The 18,557-nt window shown below is 39.9% G+C and overlaps 2 protein-coding genes across 3 annotated transcripts in view; both read right to left on the bottom strand.

The window, feature by feature from the left end:
- The window catches only part of MYO1B (myosin IB), a 181,979-nt gene that overhangs the window by 76,328 nt on the left and 87,094 nt on the right, over positions 1-18,557 (bottom strand). For both annotated transcript variants that reach the window (XM_021703211.1, XM_021703209.1), the window contains exons 4-5: positions 16,531-16,625; positions 796-900 (exon numbers count right to left, since the gene is read on the bottom strand). In XM_021703211.1, coding sequence (XP_021558886.1) covers positions 796-900; positions 16,531-16,625 — 200 coding nt within the window. The remainder of the gene's footprint in view (positions 1-795; positions 901-16,530; positions 16,626-18,557) is intronic.
- On the bottom strand, positions 2,555-3,095 carry LOC110592253 (60S ribosomal protein L21-like). The gene has a single exon (XM_044913693.1). The coding sequence runs from the start codon at positions 3,073-3,075 to the stop codon at positions 2,593-2,595; it is 483 nt and encodes a 160-aa protein (XP_044769628.1). The 5' UTR covers positions 3,076-3,095; the 3' UTR covers positions 2,555-2,592.

Here is an 18,557-nt window from a genome sequence, read left to right as displayed (position 1 = left end):
ACCAATTTTTATGTTGAAGTCCTAACCCCAATGTGATTGTGTTTAGAGTTGGGGCCTTTGGGAAGTAATTAGGGTTCTACGAGGTCATGAGTCAACCAGGGTTCCTGCCCCCAGCCACCACACACAAAGGAGAGATCATGTGATCCCACAGCAAGATGGTGGCTACCAGCAAGCCAAGAGGCCCGCCTTGCCAGCACCTTCATCTAGGACTCCTGAGCCTCTAGAAGTGTAAGAAAACAAATTTCTGTGGTTTAAGCCACCCAGCCTATGGTATTTTGTTAGAGCAGCCTGAGCTAACTAACAAAGATGGCCAACCATAGAATCTGAACTCCAGAGACAGGTTTAGGCTTTCTGTGATCCTGAAAAAAACTGTCCTTTAGATGTTTCTCTGGCACGGCCTTTCTGACAACAGAAATAAGCAGCCACAGGTGTTATCCCAAATGATAAAATAGCACTGCACTCATGCGGCGCTTTTTCACCAAGTTTTTCCTAGCCATCAAGTCAAATGCAAATATCAGGTGATTATTTTTAGGCAAAATTGAAGTAATTCAAATAAAAATTGAAAGGGAAAAAAAATGAATGTAAGTGGGAAAGCTCCTTTTGGATGAGTAAACTGTTTCCTCCTTTAAGCACCTGAAGCCAAGAGTTCTTAGGACACAGCTCATTTGCCCTGCAGGTCCGGGCCTGAACCTTCCTCTTTCCCTGCCTCCCCCCAGCTCCCCTGCCAGCCCACCAGGTACCTGAAGAGCCCTGCAAACTGGATCACACTGACCCGATGTACACAGGAAATCCTACCTTCCAGGACTGGGTTGGACTGTAAAAGCTGTTCTTTGACTTGGTTCACTTCTGCTCCTTTTCCACAAACGGCCGCTACATACGACATGACAAGCTTGCTGGCCTCTGTGGATGAAAACAAATCCTATCAATAAATTAAGCAGAAATCTGGAAACAAATTTTAGAGGAAGGAAATAGGGTGTAGAAGATCCATTAATGTTTTCAAATGCCTTTATACCTGGGACTAAATAATGTTTTGGGTATCTTTTAAAATTTGTGTGCTTGGGCGCCTGGGTGGCTCAGTTGGTTAAGCGACTGCCTTCGGCTCAGGTCATGATCCTGGAGTCCCGGGATCGAGTCCCATATCGGGCTCCTTGCTCAGCAGGGGGTCTGCTTCTCCCTCTGACCCTCCCCCCTCTCATGTGCTCTCTCTCTCTCAAATAAATAAATAAAATCTTTAAAAAAAAAAAAATAAAATAAAATAAAATTTGTGTGCTTTCCACCAGTCAGAATGGCTAAAATTAACAACACGGGGAACAACAGTGTTGGCGAGGATGCAGAGAAAGGGGAACCCTCCTACACTGTTGCTGGGAATGCAAACTGGTGTAGCCATTCTGGAAAACAGTACGGAGGTTCCTCAAAAAGTTAAAAATAGAACTACCTTACGATCCAGCAATTGCACTACTAGGTATTTCCCAAAGGATACAGAAATACTGAATTGAAGGGGCACCTGCACCTCGATGTTTACAGCAGCATTATCAACAATAGCCAAACTATGGAAAGAGCCCAAGTGTCCACTGACAGATGAATGGATAAAGAAGATGTGGTGAATATATCCAATGGAATATTACTCAGCCATCAAAAAGAATCAAGTCTATCCATTTTGCAATAATGTGGCTGGAGTTAGAGAGTATTATGCTGAGTGAAATACTTCAGTCAGGGAAAGACAAAATACTGTATGATTTTACTTGTATGTGGAATCTAAGAAACAAAACAAATGATCAGAGAAGGGAAAAATAGGCAAACCAAGAAACAGACTCTTTTTTTAAGATTTTATTTATTTATTTGACAGAGACAGACAGTGAGAGAGGGAACACAAGCAGGGGGAGTGGGAGAGGGAGAAGTAGGCTCTCCGCTGAGCAGGGAGCCCAATGCGGGGCTCGATCCCAGGATCCTGGGACCATGACCTGAGCTGAAGGCAGACGCTTAATGACTGAGCCACCCAGGCACCCCAGACTCTTTAACTATAGAGAACAAACTGATGGTCACCAGAGGGCATGGGGGTTGGGGGATGGGTTAAATGGGTGATAGGGATTAAGGAGCGTACTGGTTATGATGAGCATCGGGTATTGTATCTAAGTGCTAAATCACTAAATTCTATACCTAAAACTAATATTATACTGTGTGTTAACTGGAATTTAAATAAAAACAAAAAAACTAAAAATTAAAAAAAATATTTGTGCTTTCTTTTCAATGATGTCCTTAATTCAGATATAATAGGAATTGTGCTTAAAGATTATCACCAGTATGAAAAAAATTTGCTGAGTAATAGAGCCAACAACATGTCAGGAGAACTATCTTAAAGCAATCATTCACACATAATTACAATATTATACACAGATAATTCAAGGCAAAAATAACCTGGTAACCTGGGTAGCTTTACAAAAGTATTTTATTTATTTATTTATTTATTTATTTATTTATTTATTTATTTATTTTTTGCTTTAAATATTTTTGGGGGGGAAAGGACACCACACTTCTACTCAATTGAGAGAAACATTTTTACAGTCTTGAGGTCTTTTATTTTCTTTACATTTATCATGCCATGAATTCATAGGGAATGGGTTCCAGCAGTTCGGGCTCCTTTCCATTGGTTCTCACAAAGTGTGCTTCTCTGGGTGGGGCAGGCTGGCGCTTCAGTTGAACCCAAGTACCTTTCTCTTTGGCTTCCTTCTTTTTCTGATCATTTTCCTTCACACGCTTCAGGAAGCTGTCTCGGCTCTTTGAGTGTTTAATATGCTCAATGCGTACATTAATTCTCTTGGCAAGAATCTTGCCCTTAACTTGTTTGTTTACAAAAATGCCATCAGCATGCTGGGTGACCTTGTAGATTCTTCCAGTTTTGCCATGGTAAGATTTGTGGGGCATTCCTTTTGGAACAGAGCCCATTCCCTTGATGTCCACAATATCACCTTTTTTATAGATTCGCATGTATGTGGCCAAAGGAACAACTCCATGTTTTCTAAAAGGTCTAGAGAACATATAGCGGGTACCTCTCCTCTTTCCCTTTGTGTTGGTCATTTTGGCGAATTACTGGAAGATGGCAGTTCCGGCCGAAAGGCTACAAAAGTATTTTTAAAGTTTAAAAGAACTGTCCTCCTCAAAAATAGTTTCTAAATCAAACTAGTTTGCTCACAACTAGACTAAATTAGTTACTCTTCAACTCAATTAAAAAACTAAGCCACTAATGTAAGGATTTGGTAACAAGAAAGCTAGCTTTTATAGGGCACAGTTGTTTTCAAAGGTTTCACCAGGAACTCTGAAAGGTAAGCTGCTAAAAGAAGCTGGCCACCTGAAGCATACAAAGAATTCTTAGCTCAAAGGTGGGCAAGATTTGTTTTTGGTGGTTTTATCCTTTGGTGTCTATCAGCCTGTGTCCTCTCTCAGCATCTGCTTCTTAGGACCTGATCTTTTGAATAGTGCCTTCCAAGGAATATTAATTGATATTCAGGGAAAATGATGTCCGAAGTTAAATGAATTAGATGAAGTGAAATAGGTTTCTTTTTAAAGGGTTTCCTGGAGGATCACATGCATGGTGGAATTCTGGAAAAGGCTCGAGAATGCTACACTTCACAGACTGGTTTGCCATGGAATCTGTTTCTCACTGAGCTGTCCTCATTCTGATTTTCCATAACCAGGGAACGGCTCAACTATTAACTGTCAGCAGAATTCAACACACACCTTCATTTGGGCGGCCGAGGTAAGGAGACTCATCAGAAGTCTTGCTTTCTCTGAAGTCTGCGCACGAGTGCCACCGTCTGAGAGCAGGAAGGCTTCCTCAGATCTGAGTGATGATACCCCTGCCCACAGGTTTAAGGGGGCAGATCTCAACACTGCCATTTCTCATACAGAGACCAACAGGTGGCTTCCAGTCCCACTGCCCACAACGAAGAAGTAATAAATGAACAACCGGAATTCACCTTGGGCACACTGCCTGGCACTTGCTTTAGGACTTTAGAACAACCCCAAAGCATTGACTAACAAGCCACTGAGCACCAAGAATCTATATCAGGTCACACAAAGTTCTCTAGGCCTGAGGCAGGAGCAAATAGGGTAGAGGGAAAGCAAACAATCTCATGGAACCCTGAGAAATGAGGTGGGAGACTGGGTATTTCTGCCATGCTTGCAGTTAAGTCTTCCTCCAACGTGCTTTCTGGGTAGTGAAAATGGGTCCACACAGGTTCTCTGGTGGTCTGTGATGGCTGATTTCTATTGTCTCCTTTTAGGGGCTGCAACTGAGAAATGCCAATCTCTTCATCTCTGTGATTCTCTTCCTCCAAAGGGCACTGTTCCTTCACACACCTTCCACTGTGTGAAGTTTCTGAACTACATTTCCCACTGTTCTCAGGGTTTCAGCATCTAAAAGCTGGTGAATTATATATGGACAAAGAGTTTATATGCTATCACATGTCATTTGACTTCCTGGTGCCACAATTCCCTCTACCCATCGGTCCGAGCTGGAACTCTTCTTCCGGTCACTTCAGGATACTTTCTTTCTAGGCTCTATGGCTTCCAAGTTCAGGCGAGGCTGCCCTCCCAGGAAATTCCTGACATCCTGTGCTATCTGGTCTCCAATGCTGGGCCACCTCTCCTCAGTTACCCACACATCCCAACTCAGCAGTGTGGCCTCTGAAGCAACTCACCTCCAGGCCTGCTTTCTCATCATTCCACTTTCTCATTGGTACTTCCGCTCCCCATCCTCGCCTCTACCCTCACATATGTTATTATATCCCTAACAAGAATTTCTGGCCTTTCTACCCATTACACTATGACAAGACTGAAAGCATTTAGAAGCACAATGACGGTCTCAGATAGTGGCAAATACACACACACACACACACACATACACTTTAGATGAAAAGGTAAGTTTCCTCTTAGGTAAACTGACAATAAATATTAAAAGTCCAGGTCAAGCTGTTTTGCTTATTCCAGTGATTATGGACCTCACTGTAGCCAAACATCAAGTTTAGCTACACGACCACACCGAGTTCTCTGGAAATCCAGTTCTGGACCAGGATGGACTCTTAGGGACAAAATGCTGGGGTGGGGGTGGGGGGCAGGAATCAACCAAGAATCAAAATTCTCTGGCGGCTGTTGATTTGGTCTCAGAGACTTTTTAATGGCCAGTATGAAAAGAATCAAGTTTTCTCAGGGTCAAATCTGTTTAAAAATGGTACAAGGAGCAGATCTTTTGGAATTTGGATTGAACTTACATCTGGTTGTTAAACTGCGTATAAACCCAATAACTATTGAGATAGAAAGAGGACTTAACTTAATTGAAATTAGGAATGACTTTTATTAACCTTAAAATCTATTTAAGTAATTCAAATATAATTTTTAAATATAGTTCAAGGATACTTATTCCTAAATTGTTAAAAAGTTTGTATATTCAATTCTTCACTATCTTCAGGAAATCTAATCCTGGATTCATTTTGATAATTCATTTCTGGAAGCCGGGATTAAGAGTAGTTTTCTTTAAACAGTCTCATTATCTAAAAGAGACAACTCTTATAATATTTTTTCTTGACATAATACTTGATCTTTAACTTAAGCAGCTCATGAAATACTACTTCAGAGAAATAAGTAGAACAGTAAGGATATGTTGCAAGGTCCAACATAGTTTAGAAGACTGTTCTTGTAATATTTCACCATGCTGAAAACAGGAAATAAGATTATCTCATGAAGCTTTCTGCTTCATTTCCTTTTGGCCCTTCTGTACTAAAGTTCAAATAAATTTGTATCTTCATTCAAGTACTTAGATATTTATCCAAATCAAAACTTCATGTAATAACCTCTATGAATGAAATATATTTCTAAGAATCAAGAATTATCATCTTCCATATCTCAAAGTCCAGTTTTTGGATTATGTAGATTGTTACAGAAACCAACTAAACATGACCTTGGCAATCACGGTATACAATTATAAGCATTTTCCAAAACAACACTCTTGAACAGACCGTGGATACTTTAATCCAGTAATCATACTCTTCAATGACAATGTCTTTCATGTACATTGTAAAAATAGAAAATGATTCTACTTGAGACAAAAAGGTATACTCTTCATGTATACACAAAACTCTGAAAAGCACAACTATTTTAGACCTAAAAACACTGGCATTTAAAACTGGCAAAACATAACAGCATTTGCTTAGAATCAATTCTTAGTTCATCGTTTTCTCTCACCCGTAGATACTTCACATATGTAAATTTATGTACATATATATGTTTGAATGTAACTTGAATCCTAAAATTCATCAACAGTCAGACAAACATAATATTAAGTCTTCGAAGGAAAGTCTCTTCTCACCAGAAAATGGTAGGACATCTAGGGTTGAACAGATATTCTGCACTAATGGGCAAATGGCCTGTCACAAAATACTTCTAAATCTGAATATCTGGATCAGATTCATATCAACGAAAGGGGTTACAGAAGATAGAGATTCTGGGCATTTTATATTCCTGATAAGGAAAAAATGAGAATTTAACTCTGTATTCTCTGGTACCTTGTAAAAGACTGTGAACAATATATATCATCTGTTATTATGCAATTGTTACATAATCATATAATTACGTAATAATTTTTTTTATGAAAGAAAGCACGGCAAAGTAGTAGTAGGTGGATGAGAAAGGAAAAACATTTCAGTGAAAGACATTTGCGCTCATCAGGACAGCAGGATGGGAATCTTGCTGCTAAAATTGCAAAACCTGTGCATGTTAACTGAGCAGGCTCCCATGGATTCAATCATGGTATCAGGAACAAAAAAAAAACCAAAAACGTATGGATACAAGCAAGGCTTATTCGAGTTTTCTTCACAGAACTTCTCGTAATTTATCCAGGAGTTAATAGGTATCCATGTATGCATTCATAGTACATGCAACACCATGCATGTCACGTATAGATCACATAACACACATATATGTCATAAAGCAAACAGAGCCACACATTTCCACACACACATATACTGATATATTTATCTGCTTCTATACTTCTCTATCTCCTTGGTTAAAATATCCAAGTTTTTCCGGGCACCTGGGTGGCTCAGTTTGGTTAAGCGTCTGCCTTCAGCTCAGGTCATGATCCCAGGGTCCTGGGATCGAGTCCCGCATCGGGCTCCCTGCTCAGCGGGGAGTCTGCTTCTTCCCTCTCCCTCTGTCCCTCCCTGTGCTTGTGCTCCTCCCCCCGAAATAAATAAATAAAATCTAAAAAAAGAAAAAAAATCCAAGTTTTTCTAGAGACTGAGCTTACATAGGTCTCACGGTCCAGTGACCTAAAGAGTAAGACTACCTCAATCAATCAGGCCACCTCTGTGTACAATGAAAGACAGATTCTGCAACATAGAGGAACACCCTTTTTAGCAGCCACGAGTCTGCAAGGCTGTACAGTAAGCCAGCTGCAGCATATCCAAACTAACCAGACAGGTGGCCTCAAACTGTTCCAGTTGTGGTACAAAGAGCCTGGGTCTCGCGTTGAGCAATACAGCTTTTCCTCTAAGAGGAGTCATGACGGGCAGTGTTTTTACTGAAATACAACGCTATATACAAGTTGCTCTGCTTCAGAAAGTTTGGCCACGAGATCTCTGATAATGAATATAAAACATGTGGATCAAGAGAGGCCTTTCTCACATGGGGAAGAAACAAAACAAAAGCTCACTATATTTTGGGCTTCAGTCTGCTTAGCTGTTCTGCCTCCCTGGGACACCTCCGTAAGGAGATGTAAAGTCGTACAAGGTCATTTGGGGTTCAGAACCAAAAGTCTTAATGAGCAAGGCAGGCTTCATAACTCTCCTAGCAGATGGTTGGAGAGTTCCTAGAAACTGATGTAACTGTAAAATTAGAAACCAAATGATTTATGCTGTTTTCTTATGTCAGGATCATCTTCTTAGGCCCACAGATTTATTGTAATGTCTTTGAAACAATGTAGTTATGATGGTTCCTTCACGTTCTACGTCCCCTGCCCCCATCAGCTCTTGAATGATTCTCCACAAACTAGCTGTATTCACAGTAGTGAATTCTGAGTTCACTGCCTAGAAATACTTGGGCACTTTTATGAGGCATGATGAATTTTTTATTTAGCACAGCAGTAATGAATTAAATAGGACCCCAAAGGACTCAAACAGTTCACGCCTCTCCCTGAGTGCCCACATTATATAACCGTGCAGCATAAGAATATCTCCACTGCTTAAGGCCAATAACATCATCAACCGCCAAGGGGGTTTACAACCTCATTAAATTAATTACTTCTTGTAAAATAAGCCCTCTAATACTGCAGGGTAGTCCTGTATAAGCTATCAAGTAAAGATTCTTACCGAAAAGACATACTGTGCATAAACTCTACAGCACATTCTAGGCCCTCCATAAATGTTAGTTCTCTTCTTCTTTCATTTAATTACCAACAAAATCTTTAATAACGATGTGTACTCAAAAACAATTTCAGTGGTCAAGATAATGGGGCATTTCAAAAGTGCCCTGGCATCCCTCTTCCCCACAGAACTGATAAAACCCCATCTCCAAACTCCTCACACTACCATGCTACAATCTGTGTATTATTTTCCATCATTTCATTTTCCCGTAAGTAATCTCCATGAACCAGAGACATTAATCAACACATAAATTCTATGCTTTACTCAGATGGATAGTGTAATGACAACTAAAACCATAATAAATTTTGAGGCAATTTTTGTACCACTCCTTGCAAAGTGAAAGAAAAGTAGAAAAAGATGAATCAGTAAGTGAAGCACTAAATGTCCCTGGGGACAGAGATGTAGGAGATGCTGTTGGGATCTGTAAATGAAAAGGAAGAGCTTATTAGCAGCTACCAAAGAGTGTAGTTGAGTGGATATTTTAAAACAGCAGCTCTCACTCAGGACTAGGGTCCACCTCCCAGCACTAGGAGGTTTAATGACAATGGACAGCTGAAGATCACAAGATCCAGGAATCACACTAGCTCAAAAATAAGACAAATGCATCAAATGACCTCTAGGCAGTGCTATTCAAAGTATGATCCAAAAACCATCACTATTCAAAGTTGGTAGGTCCATGGACTATTCCCAGTCTACCCATGAGAATAGGCTTTTATAAGTTTTTATAGCAATTTGGTCTTTTATTTTGTCTCTTTAAATGAAAAACAATTAGAGATTGGTTCTTCTATGTCTTCTTTTATTTCATTTTTCTGATATCAGTCAGGAACAGATTTGGGGAGGAGAGAAACGAGTGTTTCACGGTGGAAGGTTTGAGAAGCACTGCTTGAGAATGGCTATGGTACCCTCCTCCAGCTTCCCACCTGAAGCAGCACCTCACCTTGTGTGCTGTAAATAGAACAGCCCTACCAGAGGGAAAAAAGCAAAGGCCAAGAAGCAGCTGTCCGTTCTTATGACAGAGGGCAAAGGGATCCTAGGAAGGACAAAATCTGGGGAGGATGATAGGGAGAAAAGGATTCCAAGTGGTGAGTGGGATACTGAAACCCAAAGGACAAGTTATTACATAACAAAATATCAAGAGAAGAGAAAAACTACAGAACAGAAGAATGAACTCCATCCCACTAGATTTCTACCAGAGGAATGAGGTGCTTTTGTTTTTCTTGGAAAAGATTGAACACCAACCCAGTACCATCAACCTCCACTTAGCTTTTCAATAAGAAAGACACGTGAACCCACCGGGAGATGGAATCTCACTGCAGGAGGGGGCAGTGTGATTTAGAACTCTCTGAGAAGGAGGTGGTCACGCGCTGACATGGCTCATTAGTGGATGTGTTGTCTTCTTGGAATGTATGTTCCAGAGGAGATGAAGACATGGCCAACACCAGTCAAGCCAGTGACCACAACCCACTTCTGATGACTCACTTAGGAACAAAGTGATACAATCAGACTCTCAAAAAATGTATCTTTAGTCATGATGAAGAATTAGTAAAAACCTAAAAAAATTAATAGCCATAGGAATAATTTCATCTCTTCCTCCCTCATGCTTAAATGAAAAGAAAGGTATGAAGTGACTAGGCTTGTAGATACAGTCAAAAGGATCGAGGTAAGGAGTGGGGGGGCATGAGATACACCTGTACAAATGCCTCCTGTCAAGAGACATAGTTTTTAACTTGCCTTGCAACATTTCCATTGGTCAACCTGGAAAGTAACAAGAAGCTGTACTACTTCTAAGAATTTAATTGTTTCATAAGAAAGAACTGGTTAGTGACAGAAGAGAGGCAAAAACTTTCTCGCAAGACACCAGTGTCCTTTTAAAGAGAGAGTTCTGAATGGCTAAAGATGTCACAAATTTCTGAGCAAACAGAGGTTTAGAGCCCATACCCAGAGATTCAGATGAATGATCTGAAAAGGGATAGGAAACTATATATAGTTTTATATGTCTATATATAATAGAGAGCAAAACTTTTAATGAAAAGTAGCACAAGCTGCAATTATTGAAAAGGAGAAAAGCAAGAGAGAGAGGTGCAGAAGTAGGTAGGGACTAGATCACACAGAATCTTATATAGCAAGCACAATGGACTTGACATTTATTTTAGTGCAATAGAAACCATTAAAATGTTTATACAAAAGTATCTTGAGACAAATGAAAATGGAAAAACAATGTATCAAAACTTAGAAGATTCAACTTTTAGGAGGAAAGTTTATAGTCACAAATGTATACATCAAGAATAAAGAAAGATCTCAAACAAACCTAATATTACACCTCAAGGAACGAAAAAAGAGTAACAAACTAAGCTCAAAGTTAGCAGAAAGAAGGAAACAATATCAATTAGAAGTAAATGAAACATAGAACTGGAAAATGACAGAAAAGATTAATAAAACTAAGAGATGGTTCTTTGAAAAGATAAACCAAACTGACAAACCTTTAAACTAACCAAGAAAAAAGAGAGGTCTCAAATAAATAAAATTATAAATGAAAGAGGAGACATTCAACAAATACCATATAAATACAAAGACCCTTAAGAGGCTACTATGAACAATTACATGCCAACAAATTGGACAACCTAGAAGAAATGGATAAATTCCTAGAAACATACAAACTACCAAGACTGAACTGTGGTAAACAGAACAGTAACAAGTAAGATTGAATCAATAATCAAAAACCTCCCCAAAAAGAAAAACCCAAAATTAGATGGTTTCACTGTTGAATTCTACCAAACATTTAGGGGAGAATTAACACCAATCCCTCTCACTCTTCCAAAACACTGAAGAAGAGGTAACACTTCCAAACTCATTTTATAAAGCCAAACTTACCCTGATACCAAAGCCAGATAAAGATACTACAAGAAAACTACAGATCAATATCCCTGATGAAAAAAGATGCTAAAATTCTCAAAAAATACTACCAAACTGAATTCAAAGACTTTTAGGATCATACACTGGGGTGCCTGGGTGGCTCAGTCAGTTGAGCATCCCACTCTTGATTTTGGCTAAGGTCATGATCTCAGGGTCCTGGGATCAAGCCCTGCATCAGGCTGCATGCTCAGTGGGAAGTCTTGCTTCTGGATTCTCTCCCTCTCCTTCTGCCCCTCCCCCCACTCACACAATCAACCGCTCTCTCTCAAAATAAATAAATCTTAAAAAAAAAAAAAAAAAGGATCATACTCCATGATCAAGTGATATTATCCCTAAGATGCAAGGATGGTTTAACATGTGCAAATCAATAAAAGTGATACATCACATTAACAGAATAAAAGATAAATTATGACCATCTCAATAGATGCAAAAAGGCATTTGATGAAATTTAAAATCCTTTCAAGATAAAAACTCGCAACTGATTGGGTATAGAAGGAACGTACCTCAACATAGAAAAGGACATAAATGACAAGCCCACAGCTGACATCATACTCAATGGTGAAAGGTTGAGAGCTTTTCCTCTAAGATGAGGAACAGGACAAAGTTGCCCACTCTCACCACTCCTATTCGACATGGTAGTGGAAGCTAGAGCAATTATGCAAGGAAAAGAAATAAAAGACACCAGAATCAGAAAGAAGTAAAATTGTCTCTGTAGAGGACATGATCTTACATATAGAAAACTCTGAAGATGCCACCAAAAGAACTGTTAGAACCAATAAACTAATTCAATGAAGTTGCAGGATACAAGATAAACATACAAAATCAGTTGTGTTTCTTTATACTAACAACAAAGTATCTGAAAAAGAAATAAAACAATCCTATTCACAATAACATCAAAAACAATAAAATACTTAGGAAAAACTTAACCAAGGAGGTGAAAGATCTCATAAGACACTCATGAAAGAAAATTAAAGACACAAATAAATGGAAAAATACCCTATGTTCATAGATCGAAAGAATTTATGGTATTAAAATGTCCATACTACCCAAAATAATCTATAGATTCAATGTAATCCCTATCAAAATTCCAATGGCATTTTTCACAGAAAAAGAAAAAAAGAATCCTAAGATTTATACAGAACTACAAAGAGACTGCAAACAGCCAAAGCAATCTTCAGAAAGAAGAATAAACCTAGAAGCACTATAATTCCTGATTTCAAACCACTACAAAGCTATAGTAAATAGTATGGTACTTGCATAAAAATAGATACATAGACCAAAAAAACAGAACAGAGGAGCCCAGAAATAAAACCGTGCATATGCAGTCAACTAATATTTCACAAGGGAGCCAAGAATACTCAATAGGGAAAAGACAGTCTTTTCAATAAATGGTGTTGGCAAAATAGGATATTCACATGCAAAATAAATCTGAACCCTATCTTATACCACTCACAAAAAGTAACTCAAAATGGATTAAAGACCTAACTCTAAAACCTGAAGCCATAAAAAATCCTAAAAGAAAACATAAGGCAAAAGTTCTTTGACATTGGTCTTAGCAATGATTTCTTGGCTATGACATGCGAAGTATAAACACCATAAGTAACAAGTGGGACTGCATCAAACTAAAAAGCTCTGTAGAGCCAAAGAAACAATCAATAAATGGAAAGGCAACCTACAAAATGCAGGAAATACTTGACAAGTCATGTATCTGATAAACAGTCAATACGTAACTCATACAACTCAATAGCAATAAATACTAATAATAATCTGATGTAAAAATAAGCAAAGGACTTGAATAGGTATTTTTCCAAATAAGACACGGAAATGGCTAACAGGTACCTGAGGATGTGCTCCATATCATCAGGGAAATGCAATTCAAAATAACAACCTGGTACTTGTCAGAATGGCTATTATCAAGAAAAGCAAGAGGTAACAAGCGCTGGAGAAAATGTGGTGAAAAGGAAAGCCCTGTGCACTGTTGGTGGGAATGTAAATTGGTACGACCACCATGGAGGACAGTACAGAGGTTCCTCAAAAACTCACAAACTTCCAGTGATGGGATTAGTGTGCTTATCTCACTCTCACTCATCCTCTCTCTGTCTCTATCTCTCTCTCTGTCTCTATCTCTATCTCTCCCATGTGCAACACAGATAGAAGGTTTTCACCAGGAACCAAATCAGCAAGCACTTTGATATTGGACTTCCCAGCCTCCAGGACTATGAGAAATAAATATCTGTTGTTTAAGCCACCCAGGTCTACGGCATTTTGTTAAATCAGGCTGAACTGACTAAGATAAGTGGGGACTCTAGAGCTTTATATATACCTGTGTTCAAAATCCCAGCTCTGTCACTTTCTCACTGGGAAGTTTGGACAAGTTGGTTAACCTCTCTGTGGCTCAATTTCCCCATGATAAAAATGGGGGTAAGAAGAATACTTACGCATGTAATATGCTAAAGCACAATGCCCAGCACAATGTGTACTTATGCAGGGTAGCTACTGTTATTACCCAATGGCTACAACAGTGGTTCTACGGGAGGGAACAGAATCAGAATTTGTCAGTTTCACAAGCGGCTTTAACAGTGGTCTAAAATTTATAAAAATAAATAAAAGATTCTACATTTAAGCTTACAATAACTTTGATGGACAATACTAGATTGAGCATATCTGACCTAACAGAAGTGGATTCAAAAAACCTACAATATCGGGCGCCTGGGTGGCTCAGTTGGTTAAGCAACTGCCTTCAGCTCAGGTCATGATCCCAGGGTCCTGGGATCGAGTCCCACATCGGGCTCCCGGCTCAGCGGGGAGCCTGCTTCTCCCTCTGACCCTCGCCCCTCTCATGCTGTTTCTCTCTCGCTCGCTCTCTAATAAGTAAATAAATAAAATCTTTAAAAAAAAAAAACAAAAACAAAACCTACAATATCTTGCTTGAAAAGACTGGTATGATTCCATACATGTGTTATATTAACAGAAGCCTGGTAGCCATATTAAAAGGGGGAATAGTTCCACTATAACCAAGACCAAACTTGAAGTATTTATTTTATCTCTCTCTCTTCTTGGGATGTAATTTTGTGAAGCGTATAGACAAAATGGGACTATTCCAGAATAATAGGACCATGATAGTGAGGGATTGGAGAATGAGATCTAATCCTCCTATTAAATGCTCTTAAAAGCACCCTCTACTTTTGCTTCACTGCACTTAACATTTTGTATATAGACTATATGTATACATGCATACATACAATATATGTATATGTGTATATTTAGTACATATACTATGTACATGTATATAAAACACAGAGCTATTGTCTATCTCCTCCACTAGTTTACAAATTCTATAAGGACCAGGATGGCGTCTGGTTCACCAATGTATCACTAGTACTTAGCACAGTACCTTTCACCTTATATTAGTATTCCTACTGGTACTCAAAAATTATTTCCCAGGGGCTCATGGGTGGCTCAGCCGGTAGAGTGGCTGAATTGGTTTTGGCTCAGGTCATGGTCTCGCGGTCCTGGGACTGGGCCCCGTGTCGGGAAGTCTGCTTGAGGATTCTCTCCTCCTGCCCCTCCCTACCCCTCTAAAATAAATACATAAATCTTAGAAAAAAATTATTTCCTGGATGAATGAATAAATGAATGTGCATTACATGGGAAATTTGTGAAGACAAGGGATGTTTAGCCCTAGGGAGACACAATGGATGACTTCAAATAACTGAGTGACTGCCCCATAGAAAAGAAAGTACACTAACTGGATAAGGTTCCAGACTGCAGAGGTAAGACCACTAGGTAGAGGCAGAATCCAACTCTAGGTAAGAAAGAACTTGTGTTAGCTGAACCTGTATGGCAAATGTAGCAGTCGGCTTTCCAAAGCAGTGAGCCCTCCATCACTACAAAAGAAGGGAGTCTGGCTGTTCTATGGGAAGGACCCTACAGTAGGCAATGTACAACTACAATCCCTTCCAATATGAGACTATGCTTTCTGTTACTTTCCATTCTTTTTTTTTTTTTTAAGATTTTATTTATTTATTTGAGAGAGAGCAAGTGAGCACAAACGGGGTGGGGCAGCGGGAGAGGGAGAAGCAGAGTCCCCACTGAGCAGGGAGCCCAACACTGGGCTCAATCCCAGGACTCCAGGATCATGACTGAGCCAAAAGCCAAAGGCAGACACTTAACCAACTGAGCCACTCAGGCGCCCCTGTTACTTTCCATTCTTACATGTCAGTCAATAAGACTTCAAAGGCACAAATTTTAGGAGGGGCTTATGAACAAAATATCCATTTCGGTCAGATGACTGAAATAACCATGGGCAATTTTCTTCTCTTAATAATCAGAGACTCAAAGTATGCTAATCTGATCACTTAATAGCCAAGCAAAGTAGAAATGTTTAAACCCCTTTTTAGCAAACTAGTAGAATCATCAGAGTCTTGTGTATAAAACAAGAACATTTTACAGATAAAATGGCTGTGAAAATACCATCTCCCTCATCATCCTCCTCCTTCAGGGACTTATCAGTTCCATCAAAGAAACTCACTGACAACAGTGGTTTTAACCTGCCCAAGTCTGGACTCACAGAGCACAGCTCTTCTAAATTTTTTCCAGGTTAGCTGGGCATCATGTGTAAAATCATTTTTTCACTCAAAAGCATCATCAATCACACGAATTGTTTTTATTAAAAGCACAAGAAAAAAAGCATAATCTCTCCATTCAAGGGTTTGTGTTACGGGGAGGTTGCTAGCCTATCTAAAAATATATAGAAAATCTCAATTCCTTAGGCTTCAAAGTCTTTAGAGTAAAATTAAGCATTTTTCTGGTATATTCCCTCCTCACTCTTTAGCAGAGGTAAGATGTGCCTGTGGCCTCTCAAAGCCCAAACAATCTGTCATTCATCAAAGAAGTGGTAAGACCTCAAAGGTCTGGGGCCTTGGAGGAAAGGTAAAAGACCTTGAAGTAGATTCGGAATCCAGAAATAGACTCCCATACTGGTTGAAATCCCTTTGACAGTTACCCGTTTCTTCAAGTGAGAGATGTTAAGTCCTTCCCAGAGAACAGTCCATGATCCTAATCAGCAGCCTCCTGCAAAGGAGCCATCACAGTGGCCCTGTGCAGCTTCATGCTAATGAGCCCCACCCTCTGCTCGAACATCATCTGTGCCGCATTTACCTTCTAGAGAGGAGAAAGGAAGGTTGTCCAGGTCTGGCCTTACCTGTTTTTCCTGCTCCGCTCTCCCCAGTAATGAGAATACATTGGTCCTTATCTTGATCTCTCAGGGATCTGTATGCTTCATCTGACAGGGCGAAGCTGCAGGGGATAATGGGAGAAAAGTCCTTAAAATTCAGCTCATTATCATGTGTTTATCAGATGCAGCCACAGGCTCTTTAAAGGACACTGATATGCTTTAGATAGGAAGCTGAGACATCAGATTTTATTTTCTTCAAATTCTTAAAGGAAAAAATAAACCCATCCATCATTGTGGCCCATGTTACCTTTTCCTTCGAATTCTCTAGTAAACAAAATGGTACCAATTTACTGTACTCTTTAGATTTGCTTTATTTAACCCACATGTGATACTTAAGGTTCACTGTATTAAAATTTGGACAATTCAGAGAACCAAGGAGAAAATGTCACATCACATGCCCAAAACTGGACGATGTAGAGGTTTTCAGAACAATACACTCGTTTCAAAACAACAAGAAAAAAATTTTTTCGAACATTAGAAAAACGTTATCAAATACCAAATCGCTGGTATTAGCATCATTAAGCTAAAGACAGAACTACTGCCTTCCCAGACACATAAGTGAAGCTAACCACCCACCAGAGGCCAGAGGTATCACACGTCTGCCCGGGGTCTTGTCCAGTCCCAGGCCCTCAAGCTCCTCACTGGGCCCTGTGATGACAAAGGGCCCCCTATCGAGGACCAAGTCAGTCCTCCGGTTGATCTTCCCTGCCTCGAAATCTACAAACAAGGTAAAATGTGCCCCCTCTAGCTAACTGAAAAATAATTTTGACAATATGGTACTGTGTTTAAAATAGGTAAAGTCCCTCTTCTAATTCATTTATCAACGAGTACTTATCGAGAATCTACCTTGTGTAAAGAACATGCTGGAAATGTAAAGATAAGTTAGACTCAACCGTGTCTCAGGAATTCTCAGTCAAAGGCAGGGGAGAGAGAGAGAAACAGAAAACAGCAACCCAGCAAGTTAAAAGCAATGAGAAAGATATGTGCAAACGTTGCAGAACAAGACAGAGGCCTCAGGGGATGGGGAATGGAGCTGCACAATCTTCAGGGGTAGAAAAACCAGTCCTCAAGAATATAGTAGCAAGACTAAGGGCTTTTAGGGAACAAAGCAAAAGACAAAATAACCTAGACGGGGTGGGGGAGGGGGGTTATGAGCAGTTCTTGCTACTGGAAGGCAAAGCCTAAGGAAGGGACGGATGAGTGACAAGGTAGAGAGAGAGATGGGCAGACTCCAAATTAGAACAGAGATGATAGGGAGCTACACTCCAGGACTGTAAGCAGGAGAGTGGCAGGACTGGATAAGAAGTAGATAGTAATGAGAGCTAAAAATAGCAACATTTACCAGCACTGTCCCAAGCCCTTCCTCTTTAACCATTTTAAATCTCACAACAAAACTACTACGAATAAATTATTACTAATCCCACTCCAGATGATGAAACTGTGGCATGGAAGACGTGACATACCAAGGTCACACGGCCAGTGGGACACAGTGGAGCCAGATCTGAGCCCCGCTCCTGACCACCCGGATATACCGCCTCTGCATTTGGGACCAGGCCACAAGAGTGCACAGGAGACCAATCTGGAGACCAGGAGGCCAGTGAAGGGCTAGGCTCCAGGGAGGGTTTAAATTTGGCTAACCAAACCACAGACAGCCTTTCAATCAATGACTTTGGTTTTTCTTGAGAAAGTGTGTCATACCATTAATACTGACAATTTACTGAGCACCTTCGATGTGCCAGGATGAGGCGCTCGCATATTCACAATCAGATTTGACCCTTAAAACCGTTCTATGAAGTGTTAGCCTCCTTAAAGAAAAATGATCCAACTCAGACTGAGACGTGACTTGATGCGTCTGTGATTCCTTTCCCAGGAAAGTTGTAACTTGCACCCAGAAATACCACGTACCACATTCTTCCCCTCTTGTCACATCCTCCTAGGACTATCTGTGATCTTATCTTCCGGCTGGACTACTGCGGAGCCCTCAAAGAGCCACC

This window comes from Neomonachus schauinslandi, chromosome 3, assembly GCF_002201575.2.
Source record: "Neomonachus schauinslandi chromosome 3, ASM220157v2, whole genome shotgun sequence".
In the NCBI taxonomy this organism is placed as follows: domain Eukaryota; kingdom Metazoa; phylum Chordata; class Mammalia; order Carnivora; family Phocidae; genus Neomonachus; species Neomonachus schauinslandi.
This window is presented reverse-complemented; position numbering and strand designations above follow the sequence as displayed.